Consider the following 27,500-nt stretch of genomic DNA (forward strand, 5'->3'; position numbering starts at 1 on the left):
GTCCCTATAAAACCCCTGTAAGTAGGGACTGTCATGGTCCCTGTTCAGAGTTCCAGAGAGGTTTGGGGATTTCTAAAGACCGTACGATGTTCTAAAGCACATAGCAGAACTGGAATTCAGCACCAGGTCTGCCTGTAGCCAGAGTCCTCCTCGCTTTTTATTCAGCCGTGTGCAGGCGCCTATGGGCTCTTTGATTTGTTCATCCCTTCATTTATTCACTCGCTCAACTTAACAAAGTGCCTAGTGAGTGGCAGGACAGACTCCCTGCCTTTAAGGAGCTCAGAGTCCAGCAGGGAAGGCATGATATGTCCACAAATAACTACATCTTAAAGCAGAAAGTGATGGCTTTCATATATAAGGGTGGTTAGAGAGTTATTCATCCATACAACACATACTGCGAATCTGCTATGTGCTGGGCCCGGTGCCCAGCGCTGGGAATAATTGAAAGATAAATATAGTACGGTCTAGTCATAATCTAATGGGGGAGACAGATATATAAATAAATTATTACAGTTATAAGGAATTAAGTTATGATTTTTTTAAAAAAAAAGGCATGAAAAAAGTACACAGAAGAAATGAACTGTGTTTGAGACAAAGGGCAAGGGCAGAACTGGGGATCTTTGAGCCGCCAAAGTAGAAAGGGGCACAGAAAGTATGTGGTGGCAATTCTGGAGTACATATTTTCAGGTGGGTGAGGGAAGGCTTCCTGGAGGAGGGGGCACATGAGTTGGCACTTTTCATTGGGTAGGATTTAGATAGAGGGAGAGTTGGAACAGATATCCTAAAGGCGTGGCAGCCAGTTTTAAGGGAATTATAGGACAGGCAGTGAGGAGGACAGAGACAGTGAGGCGGGGGGATGGAGAGGAGGGAGGAATGCCAGACAGGACTGCCGAAGCGGGGCAAGTCAACAGGGAAGTCAAGTGTTGTGAATCCGGGCAGTTGGAAGGATAGGAATGAGTTCAGGTCTTCTTCAAAGCTTCCTGAAAGAATGCGTGGTGGTGCGTTGGCCCTTTGCAATGGGGAGGTGGAGCTCTACTGGGTTTTCTGACTGAGGAGCACCAAATGAAACTTAAAATGGCCAACTGATGCTGCTGTGCTCTGAAGATCAGTAAGGATCTTGGAGCGTCACCATGAAAGGGTTAGTCAGGCACCTGAGTACTCCAGCTGTGAGTTTCATCTTTCATTCATCAAACACTTACTGAGCCTCTACTCTGTGCCAGCTTATGCTGGAAAACCAATCTGGTGACCTTAGAGTATGAACAGGTCTCTATTAGGCAGGCTCAAAGAATCTCAGATTAAGAAGTAAACATGCTTGGCCCTGGCCGGGTGGTTCAGTGTAGAACATCATCTTGGCATGCCAAGGTTGCAGGTTCGATCCCAGATCAGGGCACATATGAGAAGCAACCAATGAGTGCACAGCTAAGTGGAAAAACAGGTGATGCTTCTTTCTCTCTCTCCCTCTCTTTCTTTCTCTCTCTCTCTCATTAATGGGAAAATTTCTTAAATAATAATAAAAATAAGGAAGCCTATCTGATTACTGCTTCTACTGCTGCTATACCTCCTACAGCAGGGGTCTCAAACTCAACTCAGCATGTGGGCCGCAGAGCAAGATCACAGCCATTCGGCGGGCTGCACTAGGTCTACAAAAGGCAACTGTTACGCAACACTTTTCTCACTGCAGTTGAAAACAAAAAAAAATCAGTACAACAAGCACAATCGTACATGCAGTTTACTCAGTGTCACAAAACGACCAGAAACTGTAGTTCGCATCACAACTGCTGTTAACTAAGCTAATATCTAGCTAGGATGCTAGAGAAATGAAAAATACAAGTAGGCCCCTAGGCTTACTTAATTTTATCCAAAATATTTTGAACTTCATGGATTAGTTTGCGGGCCGCACAAAATTGTTCGGCGGGCCGCATGCGGCCCGCAGGCCGCGAGCTTGAGACCCCTGTCCTACAGTGTGACAAGTAGCGAAATGTACAAGGAAGAGGTAATTGGTTCTGTCTGGGGATCAGGGAAGGCTTCCTAGAGGAGGCGAATTTTCAGGATGAAGCTCTCTTTCAGTTGTGGGAGTGAAAGGAGGGTATTCCAGGGGTAGGAAGCAGCTTCCCCCATGAGCCCAGCTGGAATTGAGACTTCTTCCAGAGCTAGCAAAAAAGCATCATGTGGGAAGTCATTCTTCCAGCCTCCTGCAGGGGCCGCTGCTGCCCCAGCCTGGGTCTGCCACCTCTGGGCTCAGCTAGTCCTTTCCAACAAAACTCTTGAGTCTGTCTTTCCTGGGGTGATAGTGAGGTACACCCTGGACCTGCCTCCATCCAAGGAGTGGGCTCTGGGGTGATGATGCCCTCCAATACTGAAGAAATCATCTGAGTGTAGTGAATGGCTTTTGGGGGAGGGTGTAGTGGGTACTGATATTTTTCTGTCTCTGGGTCACTACAAGTTTATTAAAATAAGAGAAACTGTGGGTAAATGCTGCCATCTGTGCTGCCCCCCCCCAACGACAAATCAGGCCCCAGACTAGACGCATGGGGTTGAAACTGCTTTAAAAACACCCCAAGGACTGAGCTGAAAAACCACACTCCCCGCGCTTCTGGGGCTTATGGTCCTGGAGCCCATTCCTCAGCGTCTCTCCTCAGGAGGGTGGGGTGGGTTGCCCCGCGAGGCAGAGGTGAGGACCCCTGAGTCGGCTCCACGGACCGAGGGGCCCCCTACGCCTAGAGTCACGCTTCAGGGCTCCGTGCCAAGAGCCCCCGTGAGCCGCGGCCTCGAAAGGGCAGCGGTGATTTTTTTCACATAAATATATCGCACTTAAATGAGTTTAGACAGCATGACATCAGAGAGTAATTAAATTGGTTTGGGTTGAAATTCCGTTTCCAATTCCTGAGTTCAGGTTTGTAAAAGATTTTTCTGAGCACCTGCAGGCGTGTGTGTGTGTGTGTGTGTGTGTGTGTGTGTGAAGTATTTTCACTGGAAAGGATTCAAAACTTAAAAAAAAAAAAACAAAACTGGAGCACACAGGCAGCATTACGCCATTCTTCCTTCTTGGAAAAATCCCTCAGCCTTATACAAGCCTCCTTCAAGCCCTCAGTCAGTTGTGCAGGAGAAAGGGGGCGGTCGGCTTTCTCCTTTCAAGAACGAGTTATTTTCAGCTGCTGACTGGAGACGGTGCACGTCTGGATACGAGAGCATTTCCACTATGGGACTGGATACAAACACAGCCCCGGCAGACTTAAAGAGTCTCAGACTGCGGAGAAAGCCTTTCCTTCTGCTACTGCTGCCGCCGCTGCTGTTGAGGGTCCACTCCTTTCATGGTTTCTCCTGCCACACCAGAGGCACCTTCGCTGCTGCCGCCGTTCTCCGTGGTGTCATTCAGCGGCTGGCCAGAGGATGAGACTCTCCAAACCCCTCACTTTCTTGCTTTGGCACCTGGCTTGGCTGGACCTGGAATTGATCTGCACTGTGTTGGGGGCCCCTGACTTGGGCCAGAGACCCCAGGGGACCAGGCCAGGATTGGCCAAAGCAGAAGCCAAAGACAGGCCCCCTCTGGCTCGGAACATATTCAGGCCAGGGGGTCACAGCTATGGTGGGGGAGCCACCAATGCCAGGGCAAAGGGGGGCACTGGGCAGGCAGGAGGCCTGACACAGCCCAAGAAGGATGAACCCAAAAAGCTGCCCCCCAGATCGGGTGGCCCTGAACCCAAGCCAGGACACCCTCCCCAGACAAGGCAGGCTGCAACGCGGACTGTGACCCCAAAAGGACAGCCTCCGGGGGGTAAGGCACCCCTAAAGGCAGGAGCTGTCCCCAGCCCCTTCCTGCTGAAGAAGGCCAGGGAGCCTGGGGCCCCTCGAGAGCCCAAGGAGCCGTTCCGCCCGCCCCCCATCACGCCCCATGAGTACATGCTCTCGCTGTACAGGACGCTGTCCGATGCTGACAGAAAGGGAGGCAACAGCAGCGTGAAGTTGGAGGCTGGCCTGGCCAACACCATCACCAGCTTTATTGACAAAGGGCAAGGTGAGGGGGCGGGGTGGCAGGGGCACGGCTCCGAGGGAGGGGCATCTGCATGCGTGGAGGGGCCTTTCGGGGCCCTGACACCGCACTGGTGGGGGACGGTGTGTGCACCCGGCCTGGGGAGGTGTCTGGGACTAGCTCACACACACCAGGTCCCAGGCTGTTGCCATGTCAGTGTTGGAGGCGCCTGGACATGACCCAGTCCAGTCCCTGCAAGGTGCAGAGGGGATGACTAACACCAGGAGAGGAGGCAAGACCTGCCAGATGGTGGCAGAGTTGGGGACCAAACTCTGAGACTTCTGATCACCAGGCCATGCTCCCTTCCTGTGTGGGTTGGCCAAACCTTCTAGGCTCCAGGGGTTTGGAGGTTTTCTCAGATGGCAGAGAGAGAAGTTAATCTGTAGCTACCTGGTCTGCGGCTTTGCCCTCAGATTAGGGGGCAGAGGAGGCAGGATGGGTGAAGACAGTAAATGAGGCATCTTGGAATCATGGAATGACATTTAAGTATATGGGGTTTGGGAGTGGACAGCGGGTGCAGGGTTTAACAATGTGGCCTTGGGGAAGGAAGCTCCTCCCTCAGGGTCAGTTTCCCCATCTCTACAGCTATATGGGAGTTGGAGTGGCTGATTTCCGAGAGCCCTTCAAACTATGAAACTTTATGTCCTGTCCAAACACACAGATCATTTTGATCATTAACCCAGGAGAAAACGGCAGCCCTCATTGCTCCCTCTGCCCACCTGGCGTTACTGGCTTGGCTTTTGCTCTCAACTTGCTGTGTGATTTCAGCAAGTCTCTCCCATCTCCGAGCCTCAGTTTCTCCCTCAGTGTGATTGCTGGGGTCCACGCAGCTCCTGTGCTCTGTTCTGAGTCTTAGGACTTTGGCTGGCAGGGTGGGGGAGGGGCCGGAGAGTGGGAGAGGCTCCTCATTAGAGCTGGCCTGTGGGGGGAGGACAGGGTGGGGGGAGGCACAGAGGCAGCAGGTCTGGCTGAGGTGGGGGAGGTGGCCTGGCTGCTTGCCCAGTCAGGGAAAGCTGTGACCCCTCGGGGGCTCATAAAGTAAGTCCTTGTGCCCCCCAGCACTAAGGCAGCTTGGAGAGGGGGAGATGGGGAGTTTAAAGGCCTAATTAGTCACCTTCTAGAGCAATATATGAATGCTTCCCAATGGCAAATTGGTATTTAGGAAAGAGGGCCTGCTGGTTTGGACATACTACTGAGCTTCGTATACACACACACAGCCTTATATTTGCACATACGTGCTGCATCACACCCATGAACACACACGCCTTCTTGCATATATTTATGTATGCACAGAATCTCCTTACATATACGTACATACATACCCTTGAAATTTTGACACAAGCCCAATCATATATGTACATGTGACATGTCACTTATATGCCACTTTCTTACTCACGGATGAACCCAATTATACACACAAACTTACACACATACATACAAAAACACACACGCTCATATGTCCAGCAGGGTGAGACACAGACACAACAAAACTATTAGACTGGGAAGCAGAGAGATTGGACTGCAGACCAGCTTGGTCATTAAGTGTCCATAGTCGGGTCACTCTCCCTCTCTGTGCCTCATCTGTAAAAAGGCAACACTAAGGCCTGACCTGTGGTGGCGCAGTGGATAAAGCGTCGACCTGGAAATGCTGAGGTCGCCGGTTCGAAACCCTGGGCTTGCCTGGTCAAGGCACATATGGGAGTTGATGCTTCCAGCTCTTCCCCCCTTCTCTCTCTCTGTCTCTCCCTCTCTCTCTCTCCTCTCTAAAAATGAATAAATAAAATTTAAAAAAAAATAAAATGTTAAAAAAAAAAAGGCAACACTAAGATCTTCTGTAAGGTAGAGTGGAAGCAGCTTCAGATTGGGTATAAAAAGTTCTCAGCCAGTGTTTCAACTCTGCTTTTTCTTAGCAGGGTGACTGAGCAAGTCACTAAACTTCTCCTCTCAACTTTCCCCTTTGGGAAGACAGGAGTAATTATAATGCCCACCTCACCTATTTCACCAATGGGATATCATATTAGATAACAGGTTAAGAGAGAGGTAGGTAGAAAACAGTTTTGAAGTTGATGGATCCCTGATATGAACAGTGATTGATGCAAATACCTGGAATCACTCACATCACCCCCAGCCACCTCTACAGATAAACAACCCTACTTGGTAGCTGTGTAGGACGCTCCCTTATTCTGAAAAAGTCTCTCGGTGGTTTGGGTCTTGGCCTCTCTCAGAGTGGGGAAGAGGTTAAACAAAGCTCTCTGGATGGGGAGAGAGCTGCGGCCCTCCCCCGAGACCTCGAGGTGATTGGCTTTCTTGATGAGGTTGCGGGGAATGACTTCTGGGTGTTCTTTCTAGATGACCGAGGCCCTGTGGTCAGGAAGCAGAGGTACGTGTTTGACATTAGTGCCTTGGAGAAGGATGGGCTGCTAGGGGCCGAGCTGCGGATCTTGCGGAAGAAGCCCTCGGACACAGCCAAGCCAGTGGCCCCTGGTAGCGGGCGGACTGCCCAGCTGAAGCTGTCCAGCTGCCCCAGCGGCCGGCAGCCGGCAGCCTTGCTGGATGTGCGCTCGGTGCCAGGCCTGGACGGATCTGGCTGGGAGGTGTTCGACATCTGGAAGCTCTTCCGAAACTTTAAGAACTCGGCCCAGCTGTGTCTGGAGCTGGAGGCCTGGGAACGGGGCCGGGCCGTGGACCTCCGCGGCCTGGGCTTCGACCGGGCTGCCCGTCAGGTCCACGAGAAGGCCCTGTTCCTGGTGTTTGGCCGCACCAAGAAACGGGACCTGTTCTTTAATGAGATCAAAGCGCGCTCCGGCCAGGACGACAAGACTGTGTATGAGTACCTATTCAGCCAGCGGCGAAAACGGAGGGCTCCGCTGGCCACGCGCCAGGGCAAGAGGCCCAGCAAGAACCCCAAGGCCCGCTGCAGCCGGAAGGCCCTGCACGTCAATTTCAAGGACATGGGCTGGGACGACTGGATCATCGCGCCCCTTGAGTACGAGGCCTTCCACTGCGAGGGCCTATGCGAGTTCCCCCTGCGCTCCCACCTGGAGCCCACGAACCATGCCGTCATCCAGACGCTGATGAACTCCATGGACCCCGAGTCCACGCCACCGACCTGCTGTGTGCCCACCCGGCTGAGTCCCATCAGCATCCTCTTCATCGACTCCGCCAACAACGTGGTCTATAAGCAGTACGAGGACATGGTGGTGGAGTCCTGTGGCTGCAGGTAGCAGCACTGGCCCTCTGTCTTCCTGGGTGGCACATCCCATCCCCAAGGTGCTGGTCACAAGAGCCCCTTCTCGCACCTGTGGGATCACAGAGGGGTCAGGAAGCTGCAGCCAGGAGCGTCTATACCACACAGCCTGCCTGAGAGGGGATTCCCGCAGCCGTGCTCATTCTCTGAGTGAGGTTTGGGCTAAAGGTCCCTATCCATCAACAAGTCCCTCTGTCGGAGGGTTCCTGCCCTTCTGCTGCTCTGGCGGGCTGGCCCAGGACCAGGGAGACAGACTCCGGACAGGACTGTGACCCAGCAGACCCGGTGTTCAATGAGACTCAGCCCACAACCTCTCCTTTCCTGGGCCTCCTTGGACTCTGGACTCTCCAGGGAGGACCCCTCTTGGGAGAGCCATGGGTGCCACATCGCCCTTGAATCATCACTATGGTGCCTGGGGACTTTCTGCCCCTGGGTCGGATATGTCGCTGATTGGGCAGGGGTGGGAGAAAGGGGGAGAGGGCTTGGGCAGTGGTGAGGAATGTAGGGCTGTTAGACTGTTAGATTAAAATGTACATTGATGAGCTAAAAAGCAAAACGGTGCCTAAAACTGCGGCAAATCTTTTGTTTACTCCAGGGGACCCAGCGACCCCTCAAAGAATGACTGAGCAGGGAGGGGAGGTGGGTGGCCTCATATATAAACGCTGTGTCCAGGCCCAGCCCCCGCACCCAGTCCTGGAAACTGAAGCAGAATGGGACAGAGAGCACAGACTGAGCAGGGCAGTGCCACCTCTAACCCCATTCCCGCGCCTCCAAGGGCCCGCTGGTCCGGAGCGCCATCTGCTCCACCGGGGCCGGCCAGCAGAGTTAGGTTGGCTTTTTGGCACTTCTTAGTCAAGCTGGTTGTCTCTTCAATAGATCCCTGAATGGGAGGGAAATTGGGCATTTCATACCCTTTAAAATCATCCCTATGCCATTCACTAGTGTTGCTCCCTACCCACCTACTCTCAGAATGAACGGACTGCCATTTAAAGGGCCCTCTGCCTCTCACTAGGGAGCCCGGGCTGCCGGAGATCTCCTCCTCCCCTATTGAGGCATCTCCTTTTTGCCACTGTCCACTGTTCCTCACGTGATCTTGTCTAGGGTCCTGTTACCCTCCTTCACTACCCCTCCCCGTCACACCTCACTCCCACCTCCTCACCCCCCTCTCCAGAGGCGGAGCTGGAGCCCTTCCCCTTTGCATTCCACATGATACAAATACATGATTCTGTATTAGATAAATAACCTCCCCACCGCTCTCAGGCAGTCCACTGCCAGACACATCCTGACAATGTTTCCTAGTTGGGGCTTTGCCCAGACTAACTGCCCGCTTCCTTTTCTCCACTACGGCCCTCAGTGGGGGCATGAGACGTGAGCTCGTGGGAGAGCACAGCCCCCTGTTAGGGAAACTCGGGCACTTGAGTCCCTGTTCTGAGGGCTCGCGACCAGGTCCCGCCTGGCTTCTGAGAGGGAGGGCCAGGGTAAGGGAGTCCAGGCCTCCGCTTTCTGCCCAGAGGGCCTCAGCATTTTCCCCACCTCTCTCCAGCTGAGCCTTTGATTCCCAGGGCTCCTAGCCAAAGCTGTTTCAACAGTGGGTATCCCTGCCCAGCTCTGGGCAGCTCTCATGTCCCTTCTCTCTAGAGCTGAAACCTGGGTTGTCAGGACTAAAGCAAGAGCCCCGTGCAGGGGGCAGCCCGCGCCTGGGGCCTCGCCCTCCATGGCTGGGCTTCGTTGTGTTTGGCAGGTGCCAGGCCCGCAAACTCGGGAAGTAAACAAAGAAGCCGCCACAGCAGATGGAGTTTTGGTGTGTATGAGAGGAGAGTGAGCCCGGAACAGGCCGTGGGTCCAGGGTAAGCAGTGTGGACACTGGGTGGCCGGAACCCCACGGGCAGAGAGGCGGGGGCCGGAGGGGTCACAGGTGGGGCTGGCTCCTACACACACTTGTTTACTGGGCTCTGTGTCCCTAGTTTCTTGGAAAGTCTGAGAGAACTGGAGCTGCTTCCTGCCGTCACCCCACCCAGGAGTTTCATGTCACCCCAAGCTGCGATGCTCTTCCTGCTGAGGGTCTGGGTGCCGAATTGACTGTTGAGGCTCTGGGCTTGATACCCAAGGAGCCCAGGGGCTGCCTCTCCTGCCTCAACCTGTCCTGCGACCCTCTTTCACAAAAGAGCCACGAAGACTGTATATTGTTCCCCTATTCCCACCCGTTGGTCCAATCAGGTCACTGTGGGGTGGGTAGGAACAGCCCTTCCATCCTAACCATCTGATCTATTCAACTGCCTCCTTGGAACATGATCTCCGCCAGGTTCCTTTCGCCAGTCTCCATCCTACAAGCTACATACTTACTTGTACAGGACATTCTTGCACAAAAAGGGGACAAGGCTTAGATCAGTGCTTAGAGTTTACAAACACTCTCCCAGCCATGGTCTTGCAGCGCTGGAAAGGCTAAAAGGCAGCCCAGTTTCAAATTTCACGCCTGTCACTTAGAGTTAGAGCATTTGTGCAAGTAACAAAATTCCACGAATCTTGGTTTCCTTATTTGTGTGGAGGAGTGGTAAGCAGGCAGGGCAAGGAATAGTACCCCCCTCCCATTTTCACAGAAGAGGAAACTGACACCAAGAAGTAACTACAGGGGTTTCCTACAGGTCTCAGTGTCCTTTGTACCATTTTTGCTTCTTTTCTGGACCCAGACTTCACTGACCCCAGCCCTGGCAAGCAGTCAAATTACCCACCCAGGGCTTGGCTCCCTGGTCTTAAAAGTATCAACTTGGGGACACACAGTGTTGTTAGTTCTTAGGGAGAAACAGCTAAGCAGATAGCTTAGGGCAGAGAAGACGGGAGGCCTGTAGAGGAGGCAAGAGGTGATGCTCCCAGTGCTATGATGCCCGTCTCTTAGCCTCTTCCACAGTCCTGTGGTCCAGGGCCATGTGCAGGAAAACCAAATTTTCTAGGCTTTGGAACACACAGCCTTGGGAATCCTCTCAGACTTCACTCTGACTCCACAACTCGTCTTCTAGCCAATCTGAATATAGATATGAGAAAGCAGAAAAGAGAAGGATTAATCACATTTGCTTAGAAGTCAGACAGACCCAGGTTCTGTTCTTGGTTGGTTCTACCACTTTCCAGCTGAGTGACTTTGGGCAAGTTACTTAACTTCTCTGAGCCTCAGTTTCCCTATCTGTCAAAGAGGAATAATAATGTCAAATGTATGGGGCTTGAGATTCAGGAGAGGGGCTATTCTTCCATTTCATCAATCTTTGGTTTATTGATTCACTCATTCATTAATCAAAAATATTTATTGAAGGTTTGCTCTGGTCCAGACTGTGTGTTGAGTGTTGGAATAATAACAACCACCACAGCCGCCAGTGTTGTTTGAGGGCTTATCATATGCCAGGTACTATGCTTAGCACTTCACAGAAATTGTCATATCTTGTAATAATCATGTCCTCAAGTTTCTCTGAAAGAGAAAATAAAGATCCCAACGGATGCTGGGATGATAAGTCTATAATAGGCCAAATCAAAATAGACAAAATAAAACAGAGGAAAACATCAAATTGTATATCTGAATGCTTGAAACCAACCATACAATGATAGGATGTAAAAAAAAATGTGATTTCACAACTTCAGGTAGAAAGAACGTTGTTGGTGGCTGTGTAATAAATTGAATATAATGTGGGTGCCTAAATGTGAATACTAGTGTGGGCTTCATTAATAGACATGTGTGTAGTGTGCATGCCCAAGGAAACTGTGTTTCTGCTCTGTTAAGCAGGACTGGGGGCGAGTAAGGGAAAAGCAAAGTCAAGGAATTCTGTGGTTTTTTGCTTGGGCAACTGAGTAAACAGTGTGCCGTTCAACAACAACAGAAAAAGAGAACACGGAAGGAGAAATAGATTTTGAGAGGAGAGGAAGATAATGAGGTGAGGTTTGGACATCAAGTTTGAGAAACTCCGTAAAGACTGGCTTTAAATCTTCCATGAAATGATAAAAAGAAGAAAGGATATATGCACATGATAAAAGGAAGTCCTTGTTTAATGGTAGGAAGTTGAGTTTCCTTCTGATGGCTTATAATTTCTGTGTTCTCTGTGCAATCGGATGTGAGGCCATCCATCTGTTCAGAGACAGTAGGAAGGGGTCAGAGTCAAGGTATGAGGAATGTGGAAAAGTTTCCTGTTATGAATTGAATCACGTCCCTTACAATGATGTGTTCAAGTCCTATATGCCTGTGAATATAACCTTATTTGGAAAAAACGTCTTTGCAGATGTAGTCAAGTTAAGCCAAGGTCATTGGGACAGGTCTAATCCAATATGACTGAAGTCCTTATAAGCAGACAAGGGACACAGACACGCACACAGGGAGAAGGCCATGTGGTGACAGGGACAGAGACTAGAGTGATGCCCCTGTAGAGCACGGAACAGAAGGATTTCCAACCACTGCCAGAAGCTGAGGAGGGCAAGGAGAGATCCTCCTCTGGAATCCTCAGACAGAGGAATCCTGCCAATCCTTTGGTTTTGGACTTCTAGCCTCCAGAACTGCGAAACAATACATTTCCATATTTTGAGCCACCTGGGCAGTGTGTGTGTGTGTGTGTGTGTGTGTGTGTGTGTGTGGTGTGTGGTATGGCAGCCCTAGGAATCTAATATAGTTATGAATAGAGATATTGGAGAAAGGGGGTAGAGTTGAGCAAAATAGAAGCAGGTAACCATATTTGGGGGGTACCAACAGGCTCCTTGCATGATTTTCTCCAATAGAACCCAATAGTCTAGATGTAGGCATAGACTAAATGGGATGGGGGCTTTGCAGGTGGGCAGGATAGAAAGACGATTGAGCAAAGGAGTTAATGTTGTCGAGAACAATGAAAATGATAGACCACATGGTCTGAGCAACATAGGAGAAGCAGTAAAGAGAGCAGAGGGTTGGCAGACTATAAAGAGAAGAGTTCAAAAGCCTGGAGGTCTCAACAAGGTACAATGACAGATGTAGTACAGTGTGTCCGTAAAGTCATGGTGCACTTTTGACTGGTCACAGGAAAGCAATAAAAGACGATAGAAATGTGAAATCTTCACCAAATAAAAGGAAAACTCTCCCAGTTTCATACATATTCAGTGTTCGATGTGGGCTCACGCATAGATTTTTTAGGGTTCCTTAGGTAGCTATCCCATATAGCCTCTGCAGACTCGTCACTGACTGATGGCCTACCAGAACGGGGTTTCTCCACCAAACTGCCGGTTTCCTTCAACTGCTTATCCCACTGAGTAATGTTATTCCTATGTGGTGGCGCTTCGTTATAAACGCGCCGATATTCACGTTGCACTTTGGTCACGGATTCGAATTTAGCGAGCCACAGAACACACTGAACTTTCCTCTGTACCGTCCACATCTCGACTGGCATGGCCGTGGGCTGCTCTGCTGTATACACGTGTTACGTCATCATCTGCGCATGCGCACATGCTGCCACATCATCCTACAGAAACTGGGAGGGTTTTCCTTTTATTTGGTGCAGATTTCACATTTCTGTCATCTTTTGTAGCTTTCCTGTGACTGGTCAAAAGTGCATCATGACTTTACAGACACACTGTAGGAGTAATGAAGAAAGGATGACATAATAGGATGGTCAGAACACAGAATGGCATCAATTAAAATTTTCAGAATTAAAACAATTCTGGTACTGAGGTCCAGGAATAGACCATGGAGTGGGCAGCTGGACACTTCACGGAAATGGAATCCTACTTATACAGTACGTAACCTGTTGGGATTAACTGCTTTCACTTAAGCATAATGTTTTTGAGGATCATCCACGTTGTAGCATGTACCAGTGTATTCCTTTTTACTGCTGTGTAATAATCCATTTCCTGGATATACCACCTTTTATTTAGCCATTCATCAGTCCATAGACATTTGTTTCTACCTTTTAGCTGTGATGAACATCCATGTACACGTTTTTGTGTCAACATGTTTAAATTTACCTTGAATGTATACATAGGAATGGAATCACTGGGTCATATGGTAATTATACATTTATCATTCTGAGGAAAAGCCAGACTTTTCCAAAGCAGCTGTGCCATTTTACATCCCCATCGGTAACGTTTGAGGGATCCAGTTTTATCAGCACTTTGTATTATATGTCTGCTTGATTATAGCCATCTAGAGGGTAAGTGGTGTCTCATTGTGTGTACATATTCACACGTGCACATGTGTGTATCCCTAATAACTAATGATGTTGATCATTTTTTCATTAACGGAATGGCCATTTGTATAAATATATCTTCTTTGGAGAAATGGCTAATCAAATCCTTTGCCCATTTTCAATTAGGTGTTTATTTATTTTTTATTTTTGAATTATAGAGTTCTTTATGTAGTCTGGATACAAGCCCCTTATCAGATTTATGATTTGAAAGTATTTTCTACCATTCCACATCTTTTTACTTTCTTTTTTAAATGTTTATTTTATTGATTTTAAAGAGACACAAACATTGACCTGTCCCTGTATGTACCCTGACTGGGAATCGAACTGGCAACCTCTGTACTTTGGGACGATGCTCTAACCAACTGAGCTATCCAGCCAGGGCTCTTTTTATTTTCTTGATGGTAAACAAAAATTTACATGTTTATATAGCATAATTTATCTAATTTTTTTTGTTATCTGTGCTTTTGCTGTTATATCTAAGAAGGCTTTGCCTAACACAAGGTCATGATAACTTTACTTTTATGTTTCTGTTAAAAGTTTCATAATTTAGCCTGACCTGTGGTGGCGCAGTGGATAAAGCGTTGACCTGGAATGCTGAGGTTACCGGTTCGAAACCCTGGGCTTGCCTGGTCAAGGCACATATGGGAGTTGATGCTTCCTGCTCCTCCCCCCTTCTCTCTCTCTGTCTCTCTCTCTCCCTCTCTCTCTCCTCTCTAAAAATGAATAAATAAAATAAAAAAATTAAAAAAATTAAAAAAAAAGTTTCATAATTTAGCTCTTACATTTAAGTCTAAGTTCCATTTTGACTTAATTTACCATATGGTGTGAGATAGGAGTTCACTTTGAGTCTTTCAAATTAAAAAAAAAACATTGTAAATATACAATATATTATACACCCATGACTGTAATATGCTTGAAGGCAAAGGCCAAGTTCTACTTTGTATTTTTCATAAAACCGATGAGTAAATTCTTTTTCAGAATTATATTTTGAGAGTGACATGGATCTTTTTATTTAGATTTTTAAGGCAATTATAGAGATAGGTACAAACTTCAAATAAGACAAAAGGATATATAGTGAAAAGTATGTCTACCTTCCATACTTACCTCTTGGTCTTCCAATTCTCTTCCTCAGAATCAACATCCATAACCACCATTACTGTTTCTTGTGTACCCTGCCAGTGATTTTATGTACATATACTACCACACACTTTAGACTAGAATCCAAAGTCCTTACCTTGGCCAACAAGGTCCCGCACAATCTGGCCCTCTAGGGCCACCTTGTCAACTTCATCTTCTACCATACTCTTTCTTACTCATTTGACTCCAGCCATCATAACCTCCTTGCCCTTCCTTGGAAAGACCAAGCGTTCTCCCATGTCGAGGCCTTGGTACCTTTTCTCTCTGTCAAGCATGCTCTTTTCAGAGATATTGACATGGGTCACTCTCTCATTTCATTCACACTTCTGATCAAATTCACTAAGGTTTGGCCTGATCATTTTGTCTAAAATAGCACCTTGCCCTCTCACTTTTTTTTTGATATTTCACTTTTTATTCTTATTCCACTTAGCATTTATCAATACCTGACATTACATTATATCAATATTTATTCACCTATTGTTTGTCTCCCTTTACTGGAATACAAGATTCATGGGAATAAGAACTTTGTTTTATTTTCTACTGTATCTTCAGCATCTAGATCTGAGCCTGGATCAGGGTAAATGCTTTGTGAATATATATAAATTTAATACATGACTGAATTTCAATGTGGTGCCTATAAGCAGGTATGAAAATTCTGAGGTGTAGAAGAGTCTAGAGAGAAAGATGAACTGTAAGGAGGGAAAGGGAGTTTTGAGAGGACAAAAGAAATTGCTGGGTCTTCTGACTGGGTGTTTAGGGGACAAGGAGCTGATGAGCCCTGGCCCTGGAGAGAAGCTGCCCAGCGCTGGGGCTGCTGGGAGCAGAGGGAGGAGCCCTGGGAGGGGCCTATGGAACCTGCACTCCCCACGGTTCCCTGCTAGATACACTTGTCTATGCCCTCAGCTTGTTCCCAGGAGGTTCCTTCTACTTTCTGTCTTAACTGAAACCTGGCCTTCCTTTTTGAATATGACCTCCCCTGTAGCCTTCCTGCTTTGGGATGTTGTTTGTCATTATTCTCTACTGTGTGTGTGTTAAGATTGACCGAGTCTTCATTCATTCGCTTTCCAATACCCCTTTCAAGCCATCGCCCCCCTATCCGCTGCTGCTCCTTTAAGGTCCATGCTGTATGCTCTTACAACTACTAACTTCATGGACACTCTCCATTTATCACTGACCTTAAATGAAAAGACTGCATTTTCTTACCCTTTAAGCTCTCACTCAATTTGGCTCACTACATTTTCTTGTATTCATTTGCCCCTCCTTCTTCCCTAACAGCCTCTTCCTTTCTTTACATCCTTGACTAGACACATTTCCTGGTCTAACACTCAAACCTCTCTCTTGACGATAGCATCACCTTCTTTGTGCTGATGACATTCGTCCCGTGACCTTGAGAGACCTTAATCCTTTATGGAGTCCAACTACCACCAGCTCTCTCTTCTGTTAATCCTAGGTTAGCAAACGATTCTGAAGAAAGATCGCATAGAAGTAGATTGGTGCCACTAACATTTTTGCTCCTAAAAGTACAAGATTATTCAAGAAAACATTGGTTATAAAAATTTTAAAAAGGGAACTATCTGTTAACTCTATCATAAGATAAAACAGCTGTTAAAAGGAAATGAATTAAGGCCCTGGCTGGGTTGCTCAGTGGATAAAGTGTTGACCCAGCACACCAGAGGTCATGGGTTTAACCCCGTCAGGACACTGTAGGAGAAGCAATCAACGAGTGCACAACTAAATGCAACAGCTAAATGAAACAAGTTGATGCGTCTCTCTCTCTCTCTCTCTGCCTCCCCCCACCCCGTCCTCTTTCTCTCTCCAAAATCAATGGAGTTTTTTTTTTTTTTTTTTTTTTTTTTTTTTTAAAGAGACAGAGAGTGAGTCAGATAGGGACAGACAGATAGGAATGGAGAGAGATGAGACACATCAATCATTAGTTTTTCATTGCGCATTGCAACACCTTAGTTGTTCATTGATTGCTCTCTCATATGTGCCTTGACCGCGGGCCTTCAGCAGACCAAGTAACCCCTTGCTGGAGCCAGCGACCTTGGGTCAAGCTGGTGGGCTTTTGCTCAAACCAGATGAGCCCGCGCTCAAGCTGGCGACCTCAGGGTCTCGAACCTGGGTCTTCCGCATCCCAGTCCGACGCTCTATCCACTGCGCCACCGCCTGGTCAGGCTGGAAAATTTTTTTAAGAATGGAAATTAAGCCCTGGCCGGTTGGCTCAGCGGTAGAGCGTCGGCCTAGCGTGCGGAGGACCCGGGTTCGATTCCCGGCCAGGGCACACAGGAGAAGCGCCCATTTGCTTCTCCACCCCTCCGCCGCGCTTTCCTCTCTGTCTCTCTCTTCCCCTCCCGCAGCCAAGGCTCCATTAGAGCAAAGATGGCCCGGGCGCTGGGGATGGCTCTGTGGCCTCTGCCTCAGGCGCTAGAGTGGCTCTGGTCGCAACATGGCGACGCCCAGGATGGGCAGATTATCACCCCCTGGTGGGCAGAGCGTCGCCCCATGGTGGGCGTGCCGGGTGGATCCCGGTCGGGCGCATGCGGGAGTCTGTCTGACTGTCTCTCCCCATTTCCAGCTTCAGAAAAATAAAAAAAATAAAAAAATAAAAAAAATAAAAAAAAAAAAGAATGGAAATTAAATAGATCTATATAGAGCAACATATGTAGAATTTAAAAAAGAAACTGTTGAGAAATAAAAAGAAAGCAGCAAAATAAAAACACAAGTATGTTGTCAAGTAAATAAAAAGAAAATCAGTACCAACCAGAATAATATAATTTCTAAGGGAATATGGATATGTATGTGAAAGATCTAGAAGGAAATTCAATTGTAGAGAGAGTGGGAGGGATTGGAATTCAAGATGGTGATAAAAGGGACTTTATTTTTATTTGTTGATAGTTTAGAGAGAGAAGAAAGGGTGGGAGGAGAAGCAGGAAGCATCAGCTCATAGTAGTTGCTTCTTATATGGGCCTTGACCAGGCAAGCCCAGGGTTTCAAACTGGCAACCTCAGCATTCCAGTTCGATGTCCTATCCACTGCACTACCACAGGTCAGGTAGTAAAACGGACTTCAGCTTTATCTGTACCATACTAATTTTTAGAAAAGAAAATGTAATCATGTAATCACATATCACCTTTCAATTTAAAATTAATTAGTAAGTTAAAATTTTAAAAGTAAAGTGTGATCAATTTGAATTAGATCCTCCATGTTTCACGGGCCTCCTTTTCTTTCATGCTCTGTTAAACTTTAAGCTATCTTTACTCTTCTACAGTTTCATACTGTCTGCATTCCTGAGTAGAAAAAACTCTCCCTCTAACAGAGAAAATAGAAGCCATCAGAAAGGAAATTAAATATCTTTAATATAATATCTTCTCAATCTTTTGCATCTCCAACATCTTAGTTCATTGTTTCTTGTGTGAATTATTCACTTGGTCTTAAATTTGCAGTTTTTCTATCACATTTGCTTCTTGCATCTGATTAGTGTTTCTCTTTTCCCTTTTTAAAGATTTTATTTATTCATTTTAGAGAAGGGGGGAGAGAGAGGAGGGGGAGGAGCAGGAAGCATCAACTCCCATCTGTGCCTTGACTGGGCAAACCCAGGGTTTCAAACCGGCGACCTCAGCGTTCCAGGTCGACACTTTATCCACTGCACCACCACAAGTCAGGTCTCTTTTCCCTTTCTAATATGTGATGCCATTTGTCCTAACTTATATGTAGGAGCACCACACCATTGTTTTCCAATACTGCGCTGGGAAGCTACCCACTTGAGTGCAGAAAGCATCTCTTCAGCTTATGGAATCCTTCATATGCAAGATTATAGAAGGAAACATTTATATTCTGCATAAAAAGCAAAACTATATTTATGTACTAGAATCACTACTATTCAAAGACCATTAGCCTATTAATTGGTCTTCTATTTTTACATTTAACTCTCTCTGATTCATTTTACATATAGTAGTTAAAGTCAGCTTCTTAAAACATGAGCCGGTTAGCCCTCATCTACTTAATATTCTCTAATTGTTTCTTCCAGTACTTAGAATAAAATCTAGACTTCATCTAGAAGTCCTTGCATAATTTAGCCTCTGCCTGTCTGCCTATCTCTGTAAATTATCTCTTTAAATTAATTCAGGTTAATTTCAATAATACCCTGGTCGTCTTTGGATTCTTGTAAGAAACCCTTGTTCTTTTCCGTCTACCGACTCTGGTCCCCTCTCACTCTCCAATCTTTGCTGCTAGAATAGCATGCATGTTCAAAGCCACTTCCCATGTCTAGCTCCTTCTCCTTTGGATTGCAACTTATATATGTCACCTGCTCTGCGGGGCTTTAACTGTTGGCTACACTGTCTAAAATCTAGTTTCTCACGTTTTTCTCTAGTTGGGTTGTTTCTTTCATAGCACTTAACACCATTTTTAATTATTTTATGTTGTCATTGGCTTACTAGACTTTTTGTGTGCCTCCCTCGAGAGAGAGAAGAGAGACAGAGACAGAGAGAAAGACACATAGAGGCAGAGACGCAGACACAAACGTGTCCCCTGGAAGTGCACGCTCGTCGGGCGGTGGCCTTTGTGCGCCTGCGCCGCCGTTGCCAGGCACCCGCGGCAGAGAGGACGACCTAGGGAACGGGTGGCGGCGGCGGGGACTCCGGAAGCCCACCCTTCACCCGGAAATGGTTATTGAAGAACATGGCGTTGCTGGTGCGAGTCCTTGTGAGTGAAGGAGTAATTTTGTACGGTCGTCCGCTGGGCACCGGGGTTGGAGTCGGAGAGGACGGGGTGGGGCAAACTGGAGAACAGTGCAGGAGAGGAGCCTGTGCGGCAGCGAGGCTGCGCGGCCGCCTCTCTGGGGGGAAACTGAGGCACACTTTGGAGGAGAGGGAGAGCGACATGGGACCTAAATTCGATGAAGTTTGGTTTTCCTTAGTCACGACCTGTTACCCCCACCCCCACCCCCCAGGGAGAGGCAGCACCGATTGGAGTTTCGGGAGACCTGGGTTCTATAGTCCCTGTTCTGTCATGAGGTACAGTGTGACGTTGGGCAGGTAGTCACTTTCAGACCTCAGGGCCCCTGTGTGAAAAACGAGGACGTTTATCTGCGATCCCTTCGGATCCTGAGGTTCCCTGGGTTTGTTTCAGAGATCAGTAAGTCCATTCTCAACCACAGTCAAGTGGACTAGTATTATAGTTATTATTAAGTTGAAAGCTGCACGGGAACGGGGTCATAGCTGTCGTTTTGACTTTGCCTAGCACAGTGTCTGGCAGCAGAAGAAGGTTTAGGAGGATAGAGAGCTAGTAGCTAACCATGGAGGGCTGGGGGAGGATAATTTTATCAAGTCTTTCAGAACCCGGGTCAGGGACAGTGTTTTTTCATAGCTGAGTCTGTCTGTTCCTGCCTCTGGCTACCTTTTATCATTTTGTGGGGTGGGGCAAAAGTAGGTTTACAGTTGTGCGTGCACGAAACACAGTTTATTTTTGTATTATTTATTGACATGGTATTATTTTCCATAGGAACAACTGTAAACCTACCTTTGCCCCATCCTGTATAAATGGCTTACGAGGACTGCAGTTTTATTTTTTGTATGTCTTGTCAGCCTCGCAAAGTGCTGCGCATGTGATTGATTGCTCGGTAAATATTTGTTTGAGGAATAGCTCTTATAACCAGAAAGATTCACTTGGCAGAGTAATTGTTGATGCAAGAGCAGAAATTGATTCAGATCTGAGGACTGCTGAGGAAATGGCAACTTGAATGTCCTTATTTAGTGTTGTTTTTTTTTTTTAATGTTTATTTGATTGATTTTAGAGAGAGGAAGGGAGAGAGAGAGAGACAGACAGACAGGAACATTGATCTGTTCCTGTGTGCCCTGACCGGGGATAGAACTGGCGACCTCTGCTTCAGGACGACACTCCAGCCAACCAAGCTGTCTGTCCAGGGCCTAAGTTATTAGGTTGTTTTTTTTTGTTTTTGTTTTTTTCTGAAGCTGGAAACGGGGAGAGACAGTCAGACAGACTCCCGCATGCGCCCGACCGGGATCCACCCGGGATCCACCCGGCACGCCCACCAGGGCGTTGCTCTGCCGCAACCAGAGCCACTCTAGCGCCTGGGGCAGAGGCCAAGGAGCCATCCCCAGCGCCCGGGCCATCTTTGCTCCAGTGGAGCCTCGGCTGCGGGAGGGGAAGAGAGAGACAGAGAGGAAGGAGGAGGGGGAGGGTTGGAGAAGCAAATGGGCGCTTCTCCTATGTGCCCTGGCCGGGAATCGAACCTGGGTCCCCTGCACGCCAGGCTGACGCTCTACCGCTGAGCCAGCCGGCCAGGGCCAGTTATTAGGTTTTTAAGATGGCTTTTTGGGAGAAGAGATAAAGTTTATTGGACTGTATACCTGACATGAACACTTTGATTTGTCTTGGAAGTTAGTGGATGCCCCAACTATCTTAAATATTCTTGTCTCTGAATGAGTGGACTATTTTTGGGTTCATATCTTCTTAGGTGGTAGCATCTGTAGAATCTCCCTCTCTGGGTGGATTCTATTAGTTGGATCTGTCCGCTATTAGTTGGATCTATTATCCCCCAGCTTCCATTTACCTTTTTCTATTCATTTTTTTAGGTAAAAAGCAAGTTTAGATAAGGAAAGTCGCTTTCACTTTATACCAGGGGTTGGGAACCTATGGCTAGCGAGCCAGATGTGGCTCTTTTGATGGCTGCATCTGGCTCGCAGACAAATCTTTAATAAAAAAATAATAATGTTAAAAATATAAAACATTCTCATGTATTACAATCTATTCATTTCCTACTGCTCATGTTCATGGTTGCGGGTGGCTGGAGCCAATCATAGCTGTCCTCCGGGACAACACCAAATTTTTATTGGATAATGTGTAATATACATGGGTCGTTGTATGGCTTTCACGGAATTACATTTTAAAATATGTGGTGTTCATGGCTCTCTTGGCCAAAAAGTTTCCCGACCCCTGCTTTATACCATGATTCTTTGAAATCATCTTAGTGTGTGTTTTAATGTAATGTGTGACAAAGGAATGGAAACTCCCATAGGACAAGTTGAAAGTGTCAATAAACGTGAAAGTAGCAGATATTTACTGATCATCTACTCTTTTTTTTTTTTTTTTTTTACAGAGGCAGAGATAGACAGGGACAGACAGACAGGAATGGAGAGAGATGAGAAGCATCAATCATCAGTTTCTCGTTGTGCGCGTTGCGACTTCTTAGTTGTTCATTGATTGCTTTCTCACATGTGCCTTGACCGTGGGCCTTCAGCAGACCGAGTAACCCCCTGCTGGAGCCAGCGACCTTGGGTCCAAGCTGGTGAGCTCTTTGCTCAAGCCAGATGAGCCCGCGCTCAAGCTGGCGACCTCGGGGTCTCGAACCTGGGTCCTTCCGCATCCCAGTCCGACACTCTGTCCACTGCGCCACCACCTGGTCAGGCTGATCATCTACTCTTAAGAGGCATTTAGGGTAGACACTGAGGAACTTACAAGTACAGGAAAGTGCACATGCTTTAGGAGTGTTATGGTCTAAGTTGAAAGCGTGGCTCCGTTACTTACTGTGTGTGTGACCTTGAGCAATTCACCTTCCCTGAGCCTCAGATTTTCTTCACAGTAAATTTGATAGCATTGATCAGAGAATCAGCTGATAATCAGTGATGTTTAAATGCTTTTCTTCCCTTTTAGTTCAACTGTTTGAACATTAACTATGTTTTAGGAACCATCCAAGGGTCTGGGTGAAAAACATAGACCTCACTCTCAGGTTTATAATCCAGTAGGAAAGGCAGAAAACTACTGCAGTACTTGAAATGCTGTGCTAGAAGTCTGTACCAAGTGCAGTGGGAGCAGAGTGGCAAGGCACCTAACCCAGCCCGAGGACAAGCATCCATCAGGGGCCGATGCCTGAATGAAATGAGAGAGCATTAGTTAGAGACTGGGCGAAAGGGTACAGAAGAGAAGTGTTAGCTTGTGCTAAGAATGCTGGACAACCCAGTCACTAAACAAATGGACGGGCACTTATGGGGAAATGGCAGGAGAGGAGGCGGGGCTTTTATATCACAGGAGTAGGAGGTTTATCTTGAGGCAGAGGGAGCCATTGGAGTATTTTAGGCAAGGAAAAATGTACTTTTAAAGGTTTTTCTTTTTTCTTTTTTTTAATGTATTTATTCTGACCCCCCCCCCCCCATTTACAGCTTTTAAATTGAGGAATAATTGACAGGCAATAAATTGCATTTAATTGTACAATTTGATATGTTCTGACATTGGTATACACCTTAAAAGCTATCACTTCCATAAAAATAATGAACATACCTATCGCTCCCCAAAATTTCTTTTGTGTCCTTTTGCAATTTTTTTCTCCTGTTGCTCTCCCCTCCTGCAACCACCACTATTCATGAACACTTAAAAAAATTTTTTTCCCATTGATTTGAGAGAGGGAGAGAGAGAGAGAGAAGCATCAACTAATTTTTCCACTTAATTGTTTCTTTTTTGTTTTTGTTTTTTAGTTGTGCACTCATTGATTGCTTCTTGAATGGACCCGGGCACTTATGGGGAAATGGCAGGAGAGGAGGCAGGGCTTTTATATCACAGTTAGGAGTAGGAGGTTTATCTTGAGGCAGAGGGATCGAACCCACCATGTGGGTGTGCCAGGATGATACTTTTTCTATTTTCTTCTTCTTTTTTTATTCAGTGAGAGGAGGGGAGGCAGAGAGACAGACTCCTACATGCACCCCAACTGGGATCCACCTGGCAAGCCCACTTGGGGGCAATGCTCTGCCCATCTGGGGTGTTGCTCTGTTGCTCAGCAACTGAGCTCTTCTTAGCAACTGAGGTGGAGGCTGTGGAGCCTTCCTCAGCACCTGGGGCCAACTCACTCCAGTCCAGCCATGGCTGCAGGAGGGGGGGGGGAGAGAGAGAGAGAGAGAGAGAGAGAGAGAGAGAGAGAGAGAAAGAAAGAAGAGAGAAGCAAAAGGGGGAGGGGTGGTGGAGAAGCAGATGGGCCCTTCTCCTGTGTGCCCTGACTGGGAATCGAACCCAGGACATCTGTACACTGGGCTGACACTCTACCACTGAGCCACCTGGCCAGGCCCTCCTTCTCTAATTTTTTAATTGAAATTTAAAAATTTTATTTTAAAAGTATAATAAAAAATTTCTTAAAAAGTCAACATGGTGAACGCTCACATACCTACTATTAGACTTTCGTTTTACTAAATCCCTGTAGCAGTTGTGGATAGATGAGAGAGAGCTGAAATTAGAGACCCCCAGGCCAGTCAGAAGCTGCTTAAGTAATCCTGGAAGAGTGATGAAACCTGCACTAAGGGAGGAGGAGCAGTGTGGTTAAAGAGGAAGGAATGGTTTCAAGAGGAAATAGTCTATAAGGCATAGTGAGAGGGTAGATGTTGAGGGTGAGGAGAAGGAGGAGTCTTAACAGTGAGTCCCAGATCCATCTTTGATGACCGAGTAATAGCAGTGTCCACGGAGAATATCCACATGGAGTTTTTTTTTTTAAGCATCTGGAGAGTTGGTGTTCAGGAGAGAGTGCGCGGACTGAGATAAAGGTTGTGGCTGAAACAAGGTGTTGAGGTTTGCCAGGCAATAACATTGACAGCTAACATTTATAGGGCACTTACCATGTGCTAAGCACTCTTATTAAATACTTTATATACGTGAACTTCTTACAACAGCCTTTTGAAAAGGTAAGCACTATTATTTCTGCCATTTTCCTGATAAGAAAATTGAACCACAGAGGTAGTATTTCGGAAGCATTCTCATTAATCTTCATTAACGTTTTTCTTCTTTCATGCTTATTGACCGCTTTTCCTCCCTCTCCAGTGATGGTTCAGGAAGGAGAGGGAACTAAAGTAAAACTCTGCTGTTGCTGAGTAGCTCCAGCAGAAGAACTGGACATTTGAGCAGTGCAATGGGACTTGCTTAGAGTGTTATGAGCTATCCTGGGCACTGGTGATCATTTTTGCTTTTCTTTGACAGTAGTGGCAATTGCAGAAAGCCACTCTGAACTTTAAAATATACAGAACATAAAATTTGCCATTTGAGTCTTTTTTTTTTTTTTTTTTTTTTCTCCTGAAGTTGGAAACGTGTAGGCAGTCAGACAGACTCCTGCATGCGCCCGACCGGGATCCACCTGGCATGCCCACCAGGGGGCAATGCTCTGCCCATCTGGGGCATCGCTCTGTTGCAACCAGAGCCATTCTAGCACCTGAGGCAGAGGCCACAGAGCCATCCTCAGTGCCTGGGCCAACTTTGCTCCAATAGAGCCTTGGCTGTGGGAGGGGAAGAGAGAGACAGAGAGGAAGGAGAGGGGGAGGGGTGGAGAAGCAGATGGGCGCTTCTCCTGTGTGCCCTGGCTGGGAATCAAACCCGGGACTCCTGCACGCCAGGCCGACGCTCTACCACTGAGCCAAGCGGCCAGGCTTGAATCATTTTTATATATATCGTTGAGTAGTATTAAACATATTCACATTGTTGGGCTGCCGTCACCGCCATCATCCACGGAACTTTCTTCATCTTACAAAGCTGAAACACTGTAAATCCCCCTGAGCCCCTGGATTCAGTATAGGGCAGCCACCATTCTACTTTCCGTCTTTAAGATTTGGACTACTGCCTGACCTGTGGTGGCGCAGTGGATAAAGCATTGACCTGGAATGCTGAGGTTGCCGGTTCAAACCCCTGGGCTTGCCCGGTCAAGGCACATATGGGAGTTGACGCTTCCTGCTCCTCCCCCCCTTCTCTCTCTCTCTCTCTCTCTCTCTCTCTCTCTCTCTCCTCTAAAATGAATAAATAAATAAAATTAAAAAAAAAAAAGATTTGGACTACTCTAGGTACCTAGTGTAAATGGAATCATACAGTACAGGTATTTGTCTTTTTGTGACTGGCTTATTTCACTTTGCAGCATGTCCTCAAGGTTCATCCATGTTGACTTCTTGTTCATGGTGGCCATCTTAATGGGTGTTGGGTGATATCTCATGGTAGTTGATTTGCCTTTCTCTAATGAGTAGTGATGTTGAGCATATTTTTATGCTTATTGCCCTTCTGTGTATCTTTGGAGAAATGTCTAAGTCCTTTGCCCCCCCCCCCCCCTTTTCTGTATTTTTCTGAAGTTGGAAACGTGGAGGCAGTCAGACAGGCTCCCGTATGCGCCTGACCAGGATCCACCTGGCATGCCCACCAGGGGGCGATGCTCTGCACATCTGGGGTGTTGCTCTGTTGCAACCAGAGCCATTCTAGCGCCTGAGGCAGAGTCCATGGAGCCATCCTCAGTGCCCGGGCCAACTTTGCTCCAGTGGAGCCCTGGCTGCAGAAGGGGAAGAGAGGGACAGAGAGGAAGGAGAAGGGGAAGGGTGGAGAAGCAGATGTGTGCACTGGCGAGGAATCGAACTGGGAACTTCCACACGCCAGGCGATGCTCTATTGCTGAGTCAACCAGCCAGGGCTGCCCATTTTTTGAGGTTTTTTTTTTAAATTAAAAAAATTTATTTATTTATTTATTCATTTTAGAGAGGAGAGAGAGACAGAGAGGAGAGAGAGACAGGGGGGAGGAGCTGGAAGCATCAACTCCCATATGTGCCTTGACCAGGCAAGCCTAGGGTTTCGAACCGGCGACCTCAGCATTTCCAAGTCGACGCTTTACCCACTGCGCCACCACAGGTCAGGCTGAGTTTGTTTTTTAATTGTTGAGTTGTAGGAGTTCTTTATATATTCTGGATGTCAATCCCTTATCATATATGATTTGCAAATATTTTCTTCCATTCTATGGGTTGCCTTTTCACTTTGTTGATAGTTTTCTTTGACACAGAGACATTTTAAATTTTGGTGAAGTCCAACTTAACTATTTCTTGTTTTGTTGCCTGTGTATTTGGTGATATATCCAATAAGTTATTGGCAAATCCAATGTCATGAAGCTTTCCTTTATGCTTTCTTGTAAAAGTTTCATAGTTTTAGGTCTTAAATTTAGGTCTCTGACCCATTTTGAGTTTATTTTTATATATGGTATAAGGTTTTACTATTATTTTTTATTATTTTCTTAATGTTTGCCCTGGGGGTTATAATTAACATTAATTCATAACAGTTTAGTTTGGATTATTACTGACTTGATTTCAGTAATAGTATATAAAAACTTTGATCATATATAGCTCTATTCCTACTCTCCTCCTTTGTGCCATGATTGTCATTCAAATAACATCTTTATAGATTGTGTGCCCATCAACATAGATTTATAATTTTTCCTTTATTCAATTGTCTTTTAAAAAAATATTTATTGATAGTGAGAGGGGTAGGGAGAAAGAGTGAGAGAGAAAGAGAGAGAAACAGCAACATCGAGCTGCTCCTGCATGTGCCCTGACTGGGGATCAAACTGACAGCCTCTGCATTTCGGAACAATCTTTACTGAGCCGTCCAGCCGCGCAGCAGTACACATTTTACTAGAGGGGCGCGACAGCCGATTTGAGCAGAAGAATCAGTGACCTTGAAGATAGGCTCATTGCGATCATCCAGCCTGAAGAACAGAAAGAAAAAAAAACAATTAACAGAGCCTCAGAGACCTATGGAACCACAAAACTTACCAACGTATGTATAATGGGATTCTCAGAAGGACAAGAGAGAAATAAAGGAACAGAAAAATATTTCAAGGAATACAGGCAGATGTGATGCAGAACTGGGTACCTGGAACCTGTATAATTTTGTTAACCAGTATCACCCCAATAAATTCAATTTTTAAAAATTGAAATAAAATACTGGCAGAAAACATCCCAAATTTGATGTTTTTAAAAAAATCAATCTAGCCTGACCAGGTGGTGACTCAGTGGATAGAGCGTTGGACTGGGATGTGGAGGACCCAGGTTCGAGACCCCAAGGTTGCCAGCTTGAGCGCGGGCTCATCTGGTTTGAGCAAGGCTCACCAG

The 27,500-nt window shown here is 46.8% G+C and overlaps 2 protein-coding genes across 5 annotated transcripts in view; both read left to right on the top strand.

The window, feature by feature from the left end:
• The first annotated feature begins 3,110 nt into the window (after positions 1-3,110).
• On the top strand, positions 3,111-7,917 carry GDF5 (growth differentiation factor 5). Its single transcript, XM_066235347.1, has 2 exons — positions 3,111-4,015; positions 6,380-7,917. Exons 1-2 carry the CDS (start codon positions 3,391-3,393, stop codon positions 7,252-7,254), a joined length of 1,500 nt encoding a protein of 499 aa, XP_066091444.1. The 5' UTR covers positions 3,111-3,390; the 3' UTR covers positions 7,255-7,917.
• Positions 7,918-19,181: 11,264 nt separating this feature from the next.
• Positions 19,182-27,500, top strand: part of UQCC1 (ubiquinol-cytochrome c reductase complex assembly factor 1) — a 102,414-nt gene continuing 94,095 nt past the window's right edge. Inside the window, exon 1 of one of the 4 annotated variants that reach the window (XM_066235514.1) lies at positions 19,182-19,300. In XM_066235514.1, the coding sequence (XP_066091611.1) occupies positions 19,277-19,300 (24 nt within the window). In that variant the 5' untranslated portion in view covers positions 19,182-19,276. Of the gene's footprint in view, positions 19,346-26,119; positions 26,248-27,500 lie in introns of those variants that run through there. The other 3 variants (XM_066235515.1, XM_066235513.1, XM_066235516.1) reach the window with 3 other exon arrangements.

The sequence above is a fragment of the Saccopteryx bilineata genome, chromosome 6 (assembly GCF_036850765.1).
Source record: "Saccopteryx bilineata isolate mSacBil1 chromosome 6, mSacBil1_pri_phased_curated, whole genome shotgun sequence".
In the NCBI taxonomy this organism is placed as follows: domain Eukaryota; kingdom Metazoa; phylum Chordata; class Mammalia; order Chiroptera; family Emballonuridae; genus Saccopteryx; species Saccopteryx bilineata.

Coding starts and splice junctions, on each gene's coding strand:
- GDF5 (XM_066235347.1), top strand. CDS start 3,391: ATGAGACTCTCCAAACCCCTCACTTTCTTGCTTTGGCACCTGGCTTGG. Junction 4,016..6,379: donor CTTTATTGACAAAGGGCAAG/GTGAGGGGGCGG, acceptor TGTTCTTTCTAG/ATGACCGAGGCCCTGTGGTC.